The 18,864-nt window shown below is 43.4% G+C and overlaps 1 protein-coding gene across 1 annotated transcript in view; it reads left to right on the forward strand.

Moving 5' to 3' along the window:
* LOC138293210 (calcium-activated chloride channel regulator 1-like) overlaps positions 1 to 18,864 on the forward strand; it is a 261,870-nt gene that overhangs the window by 189,549 nt on the left and 53,457 nt on the right. Inside the window, exons 11-12 of the mRNA XM_069232298.1 lie at positions 3,429 to 3,702; positions 6,285 to 6,455. Coding sequence (XP_069088399.1) covers positions 3,429 to 3,702; positions 6,285 to 6,455 — 445 coding nt within the window. The remainder of the gene's footprint in view (positions 1 to 3,428; positions 3,703 to 6,284; positions 6,456 to 18,864) is intronic.

Consider the following 18,864-nt stretch of genomic DNA (forward strand, 5'->3'; position numbering starts at 1 on the left):
TGTGGAGTCAGGACCAGGGAAAGAGGAAGAACTGACCAGAACTAGTTTTGGTGGTAGGTCTGAGAATGTCCCTACACAAACGCTTGCACCAGGTATAAAAATAGGGCCCTCAAAACCACTCATCAGAACACTCCTTGACGTGTAAAAGATTCAGAAGAAGGACTGTCCTGCTGCCAGAAGGACTGCCATGCTGCTGGGAGGACTGCCTTGCTGTCTGAAGAAGAAAGACAGGACTTGCCTGCCTTGATCCCAGGCTACCCAGAGTGAATCCAAGGGTCAGTTGTCCGATCTCCACTGTGAGCTACAGCGACACAGCCAGCTCCCAGAGGCCTCCCTGCAACTGCTTAGCTGACCAGCTCCAAGTGGACCAGCCTGGACCAGTCTGAGCCCTCCAGCTAGCCTGTGCTGGAGTGAGTCCTAATCCCCAAAGGTTGTCCCCCCGGTCTGGAACACTGGCTTGCATCAGTAAGAACCCTTCCTCAAGAAAAGATGAAAATCCTGAAGTTTGCAGTCCTCTCGGCCACAAAGTGACCTCTTTGTGCTGAATATTGTCTGATGGTGATGCAACACAAAGCTTCAATAGGACCTACTCTTTGTGTCAACAGTGGTGGTGGTAACCGTCAACGTGAGACCTGCACTTTGCGTTACAGCAACATCAACCCCAGCGACTGTCAACACGAAGCTCTAGTGACAACCGGCTCTTTTCAGCACTGCAATGACTGCCCACTATGCCCAATCTCCTCATCTCACCTAAAGCCTTCTCTTTGCAGCCCCCTCCTATGCAAATTGATCTTTTTGTGCCAGACTCAAAAAGATAACTCTTCAATGGGACTAACCTTGTCCCTGTATCTGACCCTCGCTACAGCATATTCAGCCTGAACTTGTTGGTTTCCTCCTGTCTGGTATGACCAGAAAGCCACAAGTTGCACTTTGTGCTGATCTTCAGTAATGACACCTCCTCCTGGAATGACACCTGGTGGCCCGCTGAACTCGGACCCACTCCCACGCCAACAGACCACACCTGCAACCTCAGCATCATCCTGGACAGCAAACATATCATGAAATGACAGACCCACGCAGTCTTCTCCACCTGTGTCCACGCTCTTCACATGCTCTGAAGAATCTTCAAATAGCTCCCCATCGGCATGAGAAAAACTGTCATTGTAGCCCTAATCGCCAGCTGGAAGGGCTATGGCAAAGCACTTTATGCAAGAACTACCACTGAACTCATGAGAAGACTCCAGACGATACAGAACTCAGCGGCCAAACTCATACTCACCCTGCCCAAATAGACCTACATCACTCTACAACTTAGGAACCTACACTGGCTCCCCGTCCATAAAAGATGCCAATTCAAGTTACTGAAACATGTCTACAAGGTCCTCCACGACCAAGGACCAGCATACATGAACCACCGTCTGAACTTCCACCAACCATCCAAAGACTTCCTCTCTGCCTCCCTCACCATCGCACAGATGCTGCACATCCGCTGTTGTCACTATTTTTACCTAAAACTTTAAAATTTGTCATATCTGGTTCCACTGATTGGATGTATTAGATTTTATTTGTTTTGGTGTAATTTTATTTATTAAAGTGCACTCTATTTTTCTAAAGTGGTTTCAGATTTTTCTTGTCTTGTGTTTTCACTTTATTACTGTTTGTGTGTTGCATAAATGCTTTACACAATGGACCTGATTCACAAAGGTAAATATAGACTTTTGGTCTAAGTTTAGACCAAAAGTCTAAGTTTATGACTTTTCAGTATTCACAAAGGTAAGTTACGAGTAGCATCTTTACCTCTGCACTTGGGCGGAATTCCATTCTGGGTGTGGAGAGTACACTCCGGGTGCAGAGATTACACTCCGGGGTCAGCATGAAATCTCCAAAATGAAAGAGGTAGTGAAGCTGCATTTTGCACCCATTGACCAACACCGACATTATAGTGTTAAACCCTATTTACTGCTGGTTGTGCAGGGAAAGAGAAAGAAGTAGAAAATAAATGTGAGCCCTCCAGTGCCTGCAACCCTGTACTCCTAGAACCAAGCCATGTGTTTTTCTACTATGACTTTGGCAAGATTATTTTGATAGTGGTGCATGCTTTGCAGTTGCTGTTTGTTGAGTATCTGGTGGATACCAGGCCGAACTGCTTGAGACATCTTGGACCTTGTAAGCTAGAAGGTTGTGTGCCTGCTGCAGAAGATTTCGAAATCTATCTTAGTCTCCTCCAAAGCAAGTTCAGTCTTTTTTAGGTGGATTTCAAGACTTTGCTTCTGCTGTGTCAAGGTAGAGTGTGGTACTTTTTTTTATATTCCAAATATATTCTTTACTTTTTGGAGAAAGGGCAGTTTTAATCATGATTCGGCACCTTGGTTAGGAGGATAAAATTGATTATACTTGTTATGAGGTATTCAACAACGAAAACTGGAATTTCTACACACTACAAAAAGTTATTGAAATGAACTGAAATGTATCCAGGCAATGCCAGAAAAGTTCATAATTTATGTATATATGTACTAAAATGGTGCTTGCTGGGCCCAGATCTAGTAGGGAGTTGGCAATGTAATCTGTCTTCCAACCCCACCTTGTATTAAACCAATATTCTAGTTAGCTATTATATTGTTCCCAGTGGCCTCTATGATGAAAAAGTGCTGAGAGACGTGATAAGAAATGGAGTAACAGGACATCCAAAAAATACAGTTTTAAAGTTATATTAACCGATTTTCTCAGAGGAATGTTCATGTAATTATATCAGAATATTTCCAATTGTTTATATTGATTACATTAAAAATATTAAAGTAGTATTGGCTGTGGAACTATAAATCACACTAGATGGGGACCATTTTCAACAAAGATAATGTATAACATCTGAAACCACTGAGTTCAATAAAATTTCTTGGACTTCAATCTGATTACCCCAGTACTCTCTCTGTTCATTAAAACTTCTTTCTCCTGTCAATAATGTTTCTTCTGCTGATTGCTAGAGCTTGAAATGAGCAGTTCTGGAGGAGGTAACACAGTCGTCGAATGGCATTGATTAGTGACTGTGTTTTCATGAATCAGATCGCCTGTCACACTCTCACACCCCAAAGCGTGTGCTGACATAGCATTATTGACCATGCAACAAGTCAGCACTAGCTATGGCCCCAGTCCCATAATGTATAAGCACAGGAGGGCTCCAGGACTTTTCACTTGTGATTCCTCCATGTGTTCTCACGTGCTGCTCCGTCCAATAACAGTAGTTCTGTAATTTCCTAATGGCATTTGTTTCTTCTTCTTTGGCCTGGTTATATTCTTGAATGTCTTTTATTACCTCTGTTCGGAGTCTGAGATCATTATCCACAGTCAAAACAGGAGTTCTTTTAATCAGCCACACATTAACATTAGAAGTCAAAATTCAGGTTCGATAAAGCACATCTTTTCCTTTGCAGGCTGGAAACTGGATGTACAGTCTCTGCAACACACAGAACGCTGCTGCTCAGGTTGTAGGTATGACCGTGACCTCTCGGGCCGCCAACAACAACATTCCCCCGGTGACGGTAAAGGCTCACATGAATAAAGGCGAAAATACGTATCCCAATCCAATGGTCGTGTACGCAGAAGTCAGCCAAGGGTTTCTACCAGTTCTTGGGGCAAACGTCACTGCTACTATTGACCCACAGGGTGGGAACACAGAGACCCTGGATCTTCTGGACAACGGTGCAGGTGACTATGCAATTGAAACGTGCAGATCTAAATACAATTTTGATTTCTTGTTGTCTAAGATTGGATCCCAGATACTCGTGGAAAATGACATCCTTTAGCACACCAGTTCCCGGTCTCCATCTTATTAGGTGAACATTCATAATGTCATTGTTAAGTCATCACAACCCTTTTTATGTACAATGTGACTTATGAACTTTAGAAGAATAAAACTCTCCTCCATCCATCCAAACTACACATAAGGGAACCTGTGGGCATAGAGAGGTTTGAGTCAAATACCCCAGACAGGACATGGTTCTATGTTGCTTGTGTCAAATGTAACTGCAGCATACAATTTACACAGGACGCGTGTGTGCTGTTTGGATAAATGCCCCCTTTGTAGATAGTATTGTAACACGGTTTCATGTGTTTGATCTGTGCCACTACCTGGAGGAACATATCTAATAGATGTTAAGAACATCATTAGTGTAAAATTGCTTTCTCGTGGAGTGGTCATGATAAGAGTAGATTGTGCCACATTGTAAAAAGGTCTTTATTTCGATGATACTTGGAATATCATTTATAGCGTAAAAATTGAAGTTGAGTAATCCCACTAACATAAATAGGTAGGATACATTGTACGGTGCCTGAGGACTTCATAGGTTCCCTGTGTAACCATCACTTCTCACTGTATCTCTGATTTTTACACTCCTTCCTGGTGATACAGCATTTTAAACTGCCAGAAGCAAGAAATGTAATTAGATTTCTTTTGCATCGTCCTACACACGTAGCACATGTAAGGATGTGTCCAGCAGAAATCATTTACAAATAGACTGATTTAGACATGGAAGACAAGTTAAGTGCTTGACTAGAATTTGGCTTTTTGTTCTTTCTGAGACCTTCAGTGTAAAGAATGGCTATGCATTTCAATTTTGGAGGATTATTGTGTGACACATTTTGTTTTAGGAGGTCACTGTTTAGGACACTCGGAACTTCCCTGCTCGCTTTTGTATTGTCTAGGGCCCCAAACCCCTTAATTTAGTCTATTCTAGTCTTGACACGAGTATTTCCTGACATAGCAGTGGGACCCTCCCTCTTTGGAGCTCAATCCAGAAGCATTCTCGTGCTTTGCATGTGCCGCTGAAATTCAGCTGGTTCAGTTTACCAACAACAATCATTGGTTAAACCCATCACGATATAGTACGTTGGAGGTCTCAATGTGGGATGCAGATGTGGGGAAATCTGAAGCAAAATTCAAGTCCTTAATGGGAGAGTATAATAACTGTCAATGATGCAACACCCTTAAGTGTTAAAAAAATAATCTTTAGACGGGCGCATAATCATATAATACCGATTTCAGGTTCCGCTAACATCCATTGCAGAAGCAAGTACACAGCCAGAGGTTTTTGGGTCAACCAAGGTATAGATGAGATTTGATGACAACCCTGCATCTCCAGGGTCAGTGTGAGATTTGGCGACGTGTTTGAGACAATTCCAAATATTTCAATGTGTTTCAAGATAGAGCATTAAGGGCCATATGTACGAACACATTTTCCCATTGACACAGAATGGGAAAAACCCTTTGCTACATCTAGCCCTAAGTTCTGTTCCACAACCGGGGTAGCCGAAGATGTGTGTTTTACTATGTGGGGATTCCTCCAGATTATCCAGTGGGTATTTGGTTTCAAAAAGTGAAGTTTAGAGCCATGTTTCTTGAACAATTGGGTAGACGTTGCTTTGGTATTTTCACAGCACGTGACTACCTTCTGTAAGTAAGGATTTAAATGTTTACCCATTTAGGAATTACACTTTTCTAAGGGAGGCAGCTTTTTGTGTTCAGGGAGGTAATGGCACGATGAGTCTCATTTAGGTTAGAAAATCCAACATTGAATTTGTTTATTGAAATATGGTTATTAGAGTAGAATCTCTGCTAGCAGTGAACAAGACAGCTCTCTTCATAGTTTCATATATATATATATATATATATATATATATATATATATATATATATATATATATGTTTGATTTAGAGGGAGCACATACGTCATTAAGTAATTAGAGCAATCTGAGGGAAAATATCGTTTTAGTTACATTTATCGTTGCTATTAATAAAATAAAGTCAGCTTTATCCACGTGTGTGTCTATATTCAGCATTGGTTTTAGCCATCCAGAGTTCATTCACTTTGCATTAGCTCTCAAGGTGGTGTCTGTTAGTGTCTATCTCTTAGAAGACAAAGTGCACCAGGAAATGAAACTCAGCATTCCTCACTCGAAAGATTGCTTAAGTAACTGTAATGAAATCGCAGGTCATTTAGTATACTTCCACAAGATCATTTATACAGAAAAAAAAACAAAGACAATCAAAACTTCATGACAGATTGGTGTGTATGCCACTGTGAAATGTTCTTTGATTAAGCAGATTGCACACCCTAAAATCTGCATGATCTGGACAAGAAATATGTTTTAATCAACCATCTAAAAGAATCAAAAATAATAATTATCAGACTATGGTTAGGATTCCTATAAGCATGTAATTTGTGTATTTAATAACGATAACTCATGAAATTATATAAGGGATTTACTAGATGTGTTATTTTTCCTCGTAGGTGCTGATATTGCAAAGAATGATGGGATCTATTCAAGATATTTTACAGCTATCAAAGGAAATGGAAGATACAGCCTAAAAGTGAGTGTACGGGGGAAGGATAAGATCACCAGGCTTGGACGTAGAGTGCACAGAAGCCCTGCTTTATATGTACCAGGATATGTGGAATATGGTAAGATGCAAAATGAAGACAGTGAGTTAATGCAGAAACAGATCATAATTGTAGATTTCTGCTTAACACCAGTATTTCACATTCTCATGGAAATTGCTTTTTTCACACAATGTTTCGCTTTATTACGGGTTAATTTTAATTTTCCTTTGTATTCTGGTAGGAAGAGGAAGCCAAGCCCTGACTGCAACCAATTTAAAAATCCATACATTTACCTTTAGGTGTGTCTGCTTCTGTAGGTCCATATTTCTGGGAGGTCTGGCCCTGCCTGATGGCCCTTATCTGGTCACCAGCAGCTGTGCAGCTTGATACACAATTAAAATAATTAAGAAAAATATTATACTACAGCGAAAAAAGTTGTAGCCTGCCATGCTCTTGCAGAGGAGCAACCAATTAATGAAATTTAATATTAAAGCTTATTCAATATTCTCTTATACCAATCTTGCTGACTACTAAGCATTACAATATATTAACGCCTTTAGGAACTTGACTTTATCTTTTTCTCAGTTTTGGCAGATTGGCTCAGACAAGAAATACAAGCATTCACAAAGCTAATCAAGCAAGCCTTTTGGCTTTGCCAATGCTTTTTACTGATGCATGAGCAAAAGAAAATTCACAACTGTCAGACCCTGTTTGTAGATCCACAGGGCGGACTGGCTACTGGACCCCCAAACCATTGTGGTTGAGGCAGTGCTTAATTTGTAAATAAAAAGGTGCTGGTGCTCAAAGCTCTCCTCTGAAACACGCGGTTGCTGCAATTAAATGTGCGAACACGGAATACCGAGGCAGAGTAACCCTGAAGACACCTCGGTCCTCTTTCAGCTATATACTGACACACCCTGCCCCTCCAGCTCACTTCTGCAACTTTCTGCTTTCTAACTTTGTGACTTTTTTTCACTTTTCTCTTCCTCCGTCTTTCCCATATGTGTCTTTTGCTACAAGAGCTCGCAGCGAATGCTTGAGACAGAAGAATAAGCCCCGGCCCGCAAAAATAAGTGCCAGTGCTCAGGACCGGAAACAACAAGCACAAATTAAGCACTGGGTTGAGGTCATCTACCACTAGTGTTCAGGGAATCCATCCTACTATGGCTCTGCAAACGTGACCAAGTACACCCCTGTCAGCCCAGTGTTTGTCTTTAAAAAAATTAAGTATTTATTTTATCTCACAGCAGTACTCAACACTATTCCAATGGTTCCCAAATTTTTAGAACCACAACCCCATTTTTAGAAAGACAAACCATCACAGCACACCTAGCTTTAATAGCCATGACTCCGGCAACATCTTAATGTAAATAAAGCTTCATCCCACATTGCCATGTACTGCACATTTACCATTGAAATGGCCACCAAATTTGCACAAGCATACAGTTTTATGGATAAAATTATACTGCACACAAATCAGGTTTCAGTCAATGTTTATTATTTGTGCACCCCCAAGTAAAGTGTCTTACTTTGTTTTGATCCTATTCAAATCTTTGTTTGCCTCACACTGCAGAATTACAAAAAAATGTGTTTCATTTTTGCTTTCCTAACTGATGAATGTGTACAGTTCATTTACGGTATTTACATTTTGTTGTTGTGTTACAAAAACTGACATTTTACAGCCTTTCCTTTCACACATCTTTGCCCCAGCAAGATGATCAAATAATTCACTTTACTTTTCTTTCTCTAAATGCAAAGTGAGAGAAGTTTTAAAAAAAACAATCCCCACATTAAAAAAACATAATTTGCTAGAAGACATAGCCTAGGATTTTACCTCTGTCTTTGAAGCACAGCAAAAGTGGCAAGATAAATAGAGAATTTAAAGGGATCACTATTTATTGCTTTGAATTTTGCAACCCACCTAAAATCGGTTTGTGACCCACTGTTTGGGTAACACTACTACACAATTTAATCCAGTAAATAGGAAATAAATTCTGGTTAGAATTCTCTCTTTTTGCACTACACCGTCTGATTTGCCTCGTGCTAATCCCACTGATGTGGCCTCTAGTATGATTGCCCCCCCCCCCAACAATTATGAAAGAAGCTTGGATCAGACACAGTTTTCGGTACCCCACGTGTCATATGTGTGATCAGTTCGTGTATTTCTAGTGTTCTTACCACTGGTAGTGTGTTGGGAAATGAGTTAGTCTCCGAGTGTTTTGTACTCTTCCTATGTAGATTTGTCTTCCTCTATCAGACAGAGGCCTGTGACTGTTGAAGGCCATCTTAGGAACTCATCAGGAGGCCTAGTGTGGCCTGCATTTCTGTGTGTGGCTGTTGGCCAAGGAGATGAAGGCAACCCCAACATGGCTAATCCACTGGCGCTGGCACAGGTAGAGGCCCAACTGGTCTGACATAGACATTATGGCACTTGTAAAGGCCATGTTGGGGCAGATGCAGTCACCATAGCAGTTGCATCTATAACTAGGCTGATGTAGTCACCACAGCAGCTGCAGCACCATTTGGCCCAAAACAATAAGGAGAGTTGTTGTCACCGAGATTGGGCTGACACCGTTACTTTGGCAGTTGCAATCCCGCCTGGGCAGATCCAGTCATCACTGTTTCTGAAGCTCCTTTAGGGCTGAAATAGTTGCCACAGCAGTTTTTTGAGTCGACACAGTCACCATGTCAGTTGCAGCCCGACTGGGCCAACATAGTTACAAAGGCAGTTGCAGTTTGTGAGTGGGAGAAAATATGGAGATTGTGGAGTGGGTGCTTATGAAGGAGTAAGTAATAAAGCGGAGGGAGAGTAGAGAGAGGAAGAAAACACATGCACTCCCATTGAGCTAAAAAAATACACGCATGAACGTAAGCAGTGGAGGAACTCAAGTCATCCAACTGAACATGGTAAAACACGCTTCAAAGGTGGGACTAACAAAGAACTGGAAGGAATGCCAACAAATGGGAAAAGAGCTGGAGAAATGGGTTAGACAATAATAACATCAAATAGGCAAAAGGGGCTGACCCAAATACTACTATATCTACATATTTTATTAACACATTAGAGACAAAAGCTCCTCAACAGCAAACTGCTGAAGTTATTTGTACGTGAGACCTAACAATAAGGTCAACATTGGTGACAGAAATCCAAGTGTCTTGTTAATTGTGGTCTTGTTGATGCAGTTTCTTAAGGGACCTTTGTCTCACTGAATAGGGTAAAACTATCAATATGAGTGTGTAATTCTAATGGACAAATAAGACAAAAAGAATCCCAAAGTATATATGATTTCGTAATTAACAAATTATTACTGCTGCTTCCAACCTTAAACTAATAATAGGATTTGTGTCCTACCGGTCGCTTTAGGATTTACATGTAAAACCCATCATTATCCGTGAATCGTTTTAAATCAGAAGCAAGGTTTCTTGTTAAGACAGACTCCAGAACTAAAGAGTGGATGAATTTTGTTTTAGATAGTTATGTAATTGGGTCACTCCCAACTGAGAACCTTTTAATGAGAATAGCATCCACTTATGGTGGAGGGCCTAATTGCCATGATCTATTGTGATAGCTCTAAAACGACAAGCTATTTTGTAAAATGTATAGTGCTGGCTCTGAACCGCTTTCTGTTACGAAAATGATTTGAAGTCACGGACGTCGATTAACCAAATTGCTTGGGTTAGTGGAAGTACTATGACATGTGCATTGACCCTCCCACAGACATCGCAGAAAGTAACCATATATAACCCTTGAACCTAAAAGTATTAAAATAAGACGTCATGTGATCTTTGAACCTGTTGGTGTTGCAAAAAAAGTTTATCACTGACGTTTGAAAAACGCACAATAATTGATAATCAAAGAATGATAGTAAATGATCCAAAATGCACTTTAGTTATCATCGATATACTGAATAGGTTGCGGTCATGATATGCCAGTGGCGCGACCATAAAAAGACACAAAAAAGATTGGAGCACAGTCATCATGTTCAAGAGGAAAATACATCACAGGTCAGCTTCAGTCATCATATTAATAAACATAGCTTTAAATGCCGGAATACAACCTCAAAGCCACAGACAATGCTCACAAGCCAAGACAAATGAATTATATATCCAGGCATACCCCAGGCTAAATGACGACTCAGAACAGCCTCATCATTAAACGGAAGTTGGCACTGGATGGAACACGTGCGTGTGATTGCCTCTTCATAGCCACTCAGCTCACAAACTCCACAGACCCAGGACCCAGGTAAAAATGACCCACCAAAATATTCATATACTCATCTCGCACGCAAATTTTAAATTCATTCCCTTTCTTCTGTCATCACTACCTGTGTGCACAGGAAACCTAGGTACTTATTCTGGGAGGAGCAAGTACAGTTTGTTAATTGATTTGTGTGGCGTATATTTAGCCTCTGAATGTTAATAATTAATACTGCTTTGTTTTGTATACACCGGGAATACCCATCATAGCTACAGGAGGTCTTGATCTGTGCAAGATTTTCATACTAATCACTAACTCAGTAAATACGTTGCATTTAGATTCATTTTAAATACATTTATTTTATTTGACTATCGTAAAAAAATATGGTATAGCTTCGGTGTGGTTCCAGCGTTCCTGAACCTTTGTTTGACGCTGTACACTAATTATGCTAGCCATGTACATAACACATGCCACATACTGAATTCTGATGGTTCATTTTCAGTTGGTGTGCACTTAGCCGCATCTCGCTTGTGTGAACTATGTGCACACTGAACGTTCTGTCACATGTGTGTACCCAGATGCCCCTCGCTTATGTGCATCTAACCTGCTGCTACCCACGTTCACAAAGCAACTTCTCATTTCTGTACATGTACAGGCCCCATTTTAAGTGACTGATAGGTCATTCTCTCGCCCGTGTGCACCTTGACAAATCTCACCTGTGTGCACTTACATTTGTGTATGTCTTGTCCCTATTAACTGTGTACAACTATGTACAAATGTATTAACTATGTACAAATGTGTACAACTATTCATATCACCTGATACCACCCACCAATGTGAACATAGATTTCCCTCACCTATATGCTCCTACTTGTTACCTGTGTAGCTTGTTCACTCTCACCTGTGTGAACCTAACCTCTGTCACTGTTTGGCACCCAGCCACCCATCCACTCAAACCTAAATTGGACAAATTTGAGTCATCTAGCTCCTTCCACACAGCTCCATCTGTTTTGTGTGCACCTATCCCACTCTCATCTGTGTGGTCCAGGTTCCCTTTCACCTCTGTACACCTAATCTCCCTTAATAAGTAAGCCTTTCACAATTCTTAAGTGTGTAGATGTAAGCTCTGCTTAGCTGTAAGCATTAATCTCTCTGTGGCTGTTTGCGCCTACCGCCACCCACCATGCGCACCTTATTTGTTTACATGCACCTACCTATCTCACCTGCGTACAGGTAGTCCCCAATTTCCTATATGAAACTGGTACCCTTTCGTTTGTGTGGATAACGCCTTCTTTGCCCTGTTAACACTGATCCTTCTCTCATATTTACGTACTGATTACCTTCGCACTTATGTGAACTCACCTCTTCACCTGTTTGGATCTAGATCCCTCTCTCCTTACTTCCTGTGCCACCTCCCACAACTCTACACACATATCCAGACACTTGTTCCTAACACGGTCACGATCACACCTGTATTCTTAACATGCACCACCAGGCACACATTCCTAACACAAACTCACATACACACATGTAACTGGACACACATTAACTAAAAAACATATCCAGATGCTCATCCGTTAAAGACACAACCCAGGCACACAGGGTGAGACCTACATTTCTAAGACTCACAGCAAGGCACATCTTCCAAACAAACACACATTTGTAACATACGTGGTCAGAGATCTGTTCATGAATAGGCACACACTAAAGACACACAAAAACAGACATATTCCTAACATACAAATATTCTAAACGTACACACAGACAGACAATATATATACTTGCATTACGAGACCTATTCCTTTCTAAGGACCCAGACATGCACACCCTGCATCGATTGGGTACAACACAAGAAGCTGTAAAAGGGACAAAAGGAGATAGGAATGGGAATCTAGAAAAAAAGGAGGAAAGGAAGAAGGAAGTCGGGAAGAAAATAAAAAGAGGAATAGGTGAACGAGCAAAATCGAGAAAGGAAGGAGGAAAGAGAAAAGAAAAACAAGGAGAATGACACAAAAGTTATGACTAAAAGCTGTGAAAAGAGAGAAAAAGAGTTGAGGGCAATAAAGGAGCTACTAAGAGAAAAGTTAAGCGAAGGAAAATGTGTTAATGGAAGAGAAGCAGAGAGGTGAAAGAATGAGCATTGGAAGAAAAATAGAAGAATAAAGAGAGAAAAGGAAAGAGCATGAGGAAGAGAAAGATCAAAGGGCTTATAAGAAAGAGAAAGAGGGAGGTAGGGAATGGGCACAAAGAGAAAGTATGATCATAATAGGAAAGAGCAATCCGAGGGAACAGAAGAGAGTGGGGTTGAGAAAAGAGGAAGAAGGACATTTATGAGGAATAAGGGAACGAAGACAATAAAAAAGAATGGACACATAGAGAAAGAAGAGTTTAACAAAACAGTGCTTGATTGTGCAGTTTTTGATTTTTCTAGGGACTGTAAATAGTCTGTGGAAAGATAATGGCATGACTGGTAACTATGTATAACTATTCATACAGCGCACAAGACAAACTGCATGGGCTCTTGTCTAAGTAACCAACTTCACGGTCCTCGTTTAATCAGCCTACAAGAATTAAATGATGAATTGACCATGGTAGAATGTTAAATTCTCTTCTGCATTAACCCCCGCACTTGTCCCACTCCAATTACTGTTATTACCCAATACATTTATGAATAAGTTCACAATAGCCAAGTATGTTTGCATTCTATTGGGAATACTGGGCCGCAGTTTTATTACATGCATAGATTCTTGCGACACAACCTTTGACCTCACCACTCCCTTTGTTCAGTCATAAATCACAATTGCCAGTGCCATAAATTACTACATGTCATAAATCATTTTGAGTGCCACACATTGCTTTTGTTATGATTGCAAAACGTAATTTGGAGACAGGTTATAAATCACAGTTGATAGGTCATACATAAATCATTTCTCCAGGATCATAACTCTGCTGCATGACATCACCTCTGATATAAATCAATCAAGTCCTTGTCATTTGCTTGTCATAATTCTGACACCTATTGTAGTTGAGGCCATCCTCCATGCCGCTTTTTGGGGTCATCCCTTTTTGTTGGTTCTTTACTCTGATCGTGAGGGGGGTAGCCTCTTAGTGCTGTTAGGCTCAACTCGCTACCTTGTCTGTCCATTTTGTGCCCTGCCAACCGGCAGGTCTGGGCCGCGAGTGCCGTGCTCCGCTTACTCCCCCATCGGCCTCCTTACCCTGCCGTAAGGCATCCCAAGGTAAGTAGCCTTTTTCTGGCACACCGCCCCCCGGTGTGCCTCCTTTACTAACCAACGTGCCCCTTTTACCGCCATCCGCTTGCCCTCTCAGCCCTGCGACAATGCTGCTGTTTCGGTGTGGGTGGGTGGGTTTTCACGTTCCTTCGCGCTGTCCCTCATGGCCCACAAAGAGATTTCTGCCTGGGCAGCAGAATTGTTTTATTCCGCCCTCGAAGCTGAGGGCGAGGCAGTGTCCTCCCATTGGAGGGTTTGTAGGTTTTTCCTTGTTGCGCCCCCATTGGCCCGATGACCTTGGGGCTCTTCCCTCTCCCTTGAGGGGGATGCCGGATGCTGTCCTTTGCTGGTTTGCCGCTGAGGGGGCTTGAAATCATGATTTCCGGGTCCCCGGCGGTGGTTAATGCGCCGGACCCTAATGCCCCCTGCGGGGGCGGCCCTTTGCCATAACCCCCGCACTTGTCCCACTCCAATTACTGTTATTACCCAATACATTTATGAATAAGTTCACAATAGCCAAGTATGTTTGCATTCTATTGGGAATACTGGGCCGCAGTTTTATTACATGCATAGATTCTTGCGACACAACCTTTGACCTCACCACTCCCTTTGTTCAGTCATAAATCACAATTGCCAGTGCCATAAATTACTACATGTCATAAATAATTTTGAGTGCCACACATTGCTTTTGTTATGATTGCAAAACGTAATTTGGAGACAGGTTATAAATCACAGTTGATAGGTCATACATAATTCATTTCTCCAGGATCATAACTCTGCTGCATGACATCACCTCTGATATAAATCAATCAAGTCCTTGTCATTTGCTTGTCATAATTCTGACACCTATTGTAGTTGAGGCCATCCTCCATGCCGCTTTTTGGGGTCATCCATTTTTGTTGGTTCTTTACTCTGATTGTGAGGGGGGTAGCCTCTTAGTGCTGTTAGGCTCAACTCGCTACCTTGTCTGTCCATTTTGTGCCCTGCCAACCGGCAGGTCTGGGCCGCGAGTGCCGTGCTCCGCTTACTCCCCCATCGGCCTCCTTACCCTGCCGTAATGCATCCCAAGGTAAGTAGCCTTTTTCTGGCACACCGCCCCCGGTGTGCCTCCTTTACCAACCAACGTGCCCCTTTTACCGCCACGCCGCCTGAGGGGCTTACGTCACCAGGCGGATCCCCCCTTTCCTTCTTTGGGTTTTATCTTTTGGATCGTCACGAGTGCACCTCAGTGTCCCTGCCGTCAGGCCTCCCAAGGAGCACCGATTTTGCTGCACCGTCCTTGTGACAACCTGCCTGTCATTTGTATTCTTCACTGACGCAATCTGAATTTATTGTTTTCGGCTTCGATTAACGTATACCTCCCAGCCCTTTGGGAGTTGGAGTGCTTCCTTTGGGCTCTCCCCCATTGCATCCACTGCACCCTGTTGCATCTACGTGGATCTGTGCGGGCCCGACCGGCTCTTCTTCGACCGATCCGTGTGTCATCTCGCCTCAATGATACAGTACATGAAAAGAAACAAGGAGGGCGGGGGACACAGACATTTATTATTTACGTGTGAATTAGCCCTCCTGTTGCCAAACCGAATTCGCTGCAGTGTCAGGCAACCTTCACCATTCTTCCTCGGGCATGCCCAGAGGTGCGATTTAACTTGCCCGTCCTGCTAAGGGTGCATCCCCTGGCAACTAGTGCCTAGCTTGTGCCTTTTGTTCCAGTAGGAGAAAGCTGTAGTGGTCAGCTGTAGGTGCAGGGGGTAGTTTTAAATGAATAGCAAGGGACCTAAATAGGTTTCAGGATTAAGCTGCCTCAGTATTCTCTGTTTGCACCTTACCTGATACCCATGGGCAATGGGCTCCGGCGCGTTTGTTTTCAATTTGCACTACTGCCACCATTTAATGGATAACCTGCATCTGCCATGCAGCGACACTCCTTACTAGCGAAGTCTGTTACGCGCCTTTTTTTTTTTGTGACTGTTTAGTAGCAGTGGCAATTATTCGCCCTTTTATAGTGTAACCCCATCATAAAACGAAATCCTGTAACATGGGGGGGTGCCGTATTGCCATGTTATAAATAACAATGTTATCATAGGCCAGTAAACATATTCTTCCCCCCCTGGGTTTCTCTGCCCAATAACAAGCATGTGTTGACTTCCCCTTGGCTTGATAAGGTTGCTGCTTCAATTCTTCCTTTACTTCTTGCAACTTCACAAATGGTGCAAACGCGACCTGGGGGTGTTGGAGGACCCTTATTACATTCCAAATTGATCTGCCAGTTAGCGGGGTGTGTGCCAGCTGTTACGCCTCATGGATGCTACATGTTTTAGTTGTGTTGCGTGAGTTTTATCTGCCTTTTGTGACCCGTAAAGTTACCCCTAATTTCGTTATTCCCTCTGTATGTCATTGTAACCCTTGAATAATCCTCGTCCTTGAGTGATGTTCCAGAAGCTTTGGGTTTTACCTATTGACCCTCGACTCACCGGTTGAGGGGCTGTCCCTTGAACAATACGCAGCCAGGGACTCCGTAGCAAGAACCAAGCCTTTTTTTTTTTTTTGTGTGCAAAACTTCCCTTCTGCCTCTGGCTTGCTGGGAATCCTCAATCTGATGTCTATATATATATATATTTTTTTTTTTTAATTATTTTTTTTTATCTCGAAGTGATTTCCTTGGCCAGTCCTGCTAAAGGGGCCCAGCCCTTGCCATCCAGTGCCTAACTTGATCCTGTTGTAAGCTGAGGGTACATGGGGTGGTTTGAAATGGGTATCAAGGGCCTGAGAAAGTTCCAGGATTACACTACCTCAGTACTCTGTGTTAGCCCTTTCAATTGCGGCAGCTGCATGCCAATCTCTCTTTGCGCTTTACGCTGCACCCGGGCCACACCGGGGTCCCTCATTGGTTTCAGGCCTTTGTCCCCAAAAACCGCCTGCTTCCCTCCTTGAAAAGCACGTGCGCGCCATGCCCCCTTTGGTGCCCTGCCTGCCTAGGCAATACCGGCAATCACCCAGAACATATGGAGTTCGAAGCCCTGGGCTCGGTCCATGGGCCACCATAACTGCCAATTACTTCTGCGGCATGATCGCGCTGTGCATTCCAAAACCCCCTTTTTTTTTTTTTTGTTTTTGTTGTTGTTGTTGTTGTCCCTTCTTAAATGTGTGGCAGAAAAAAAAAAAAAAAGGGGCAGGCCAGGAGGCCACCACACAGACCGCTTAAGCTCGACCCAATGTGAGCCCCGCTGCACTGGAATTGCCCATCCGGAGTCGGCCTGACCCAAAAACACTGTCTGCTCATTTCATTGCCACCGTGCGATTGCACGAAAAACACTTTCAATGCTAGCCCCGGGCACTTCATCCAAGAGCCAAGACCGACCCTGCTTCGGACCTGATTCGTCTCTGCGGGTGTGTTTGCTTGCTTGTAGCACAGTCTGGGTGCTTACTTCTTCACTATTATCTGCTTCTTGCTGCGCCGCTGGTTCTCCTCGTCACTTCCATCCTTTATCCTCGCTCCTTTTCACGTTCCTTCGCGCTGTCCCTCGTGGCCCACAAAGAGATTTCTGCCTGGGCAGCAGAATTGTTTTATTCCGCCCTCGAAGCTGAGGGCGGGGCAGTGTCCTCCCATTGGAGGGTTTGTAGGTTTTTCCTTGTTGCGCCCCCATTGGCCCGATGACCTTGGGGCTCTTCCCTCTCCCTTGAGGGGGATGCCGGATGCTGTCCTTTGCTGGTTTGCCGCTGAGGCGGCTTGAAATCATGATTTCCGGGTCCCCGGCGGTGGTTAATGCGCCGGACCCTAATACCACCTGCGGGGCGGCCCTTTGCCAGTTCTGGGGCTGTCCCAAGCCCTGATATGATTGTAAGGATAAATGACAACTCGGAGTCGGAATGAAAGCAACGTGTGAGGTTGCTGCTGAGCCTTTTGGGTGACCACAAGCTTATCTGAGGGCACTCTGGCACATAACTTCAGAAAGATCTGCTTTCCTCACTTTGCTTTTCAGGATGTTGTCTGGCATGTCCCAGGCCCATATCTGGCTCGAAGGAGGTATAATGAAATGGTGTAAGCCCTCACTGACCATTAGCCAACTGAAATGTAGTTTTGGAGAATGTCCCTGTCCCGCCCCATACAACCCCCTTCCCTGAAGATACGCCCCTTGTGTTTACGTCTGACTAGAAGGAGACCCTTACAAAAGTATCTACAGATGTGAACTCAGTGTGCTGCTAATCAGGTAGTAGAGGAGATCTGAACCACAATATGCATATGTGTGCAGATACTTAGGGAATCCAAGGGGGAGAGCTGGCATGTTTGCTCTTTTGTTTTTGCAAAACAGCTTCAGCGTGTCCTACCAGAAGACCATGTGCATGCATGTGAGCGTAGACCGGCACCGATCATCCGGGCAAAGGGTGCAAGGCAGTCTGCAACCTCTGCTGGAACTGGCTTTTTCTTTGTCCAGAACACGCTTACCAGCTGAGTTCATTTTCTTGTCACATAAAACCTTCCTTAATGCCTTTATTGCGACTTGCAAATTGTAACACTTGGCAGACCTGGCAAACAAAAGAGCATGTCTTTCATGCCTGGGCTTAGGCTGGCCGTGGGCTTTGACGGACAGGCAACTGACCTAAGAAATGTTTCAATGGGCCTGTGGGGGCCTGCCTACAGAAGGGACTGAGATAATCTCAGTCCCTCAAAATAAGTGACGGTGTGGCTACTGGCCTCCACTGGCACACACTGATCACTGTGTGCTTGCCTGCCTAAACACGTGCACAGCGCAGGAAGAAGCAGGCACCTATGTAACAGGGGGCGTCGGGCCCGCCAGCAGAATTTAGAGAGATGATCATGAGTTTCCCATATTGCACATACATTAATTGACCTTGGGTTCAGTGGGGGCACCGCTGAAATGTTGAGGGGCCCCCTGTGCCCCAGGGTCCAGTGTTACTCCCCTGTGAAGAAGCATAACATATTGAGGGGCCCCCTGCACACAGGTACCTGTGTTACTCTCTTGTGAAGAAGCAGTTCAAACTTCTAGTTTCCAAGACTGGTACAGAAGCATAACTAACAGTCCAAGCCGCCCACACA

The sequence above is a fragment of the Pleurodeles waltl genome, chromosome 4_2 (assembly GCF_031143425.1).
Source record: "Pleurodeles waltl isolate 20211129_DDA chromosome 4_2, aPleWal1.hap1.20221129, whole genome shotgun sequence".
NCBI lineage: Eukaryota > Metazoa > Chordata > Amphibia > Caudata > Salamandridae > Pleurodeles > Pleurodeles waltl.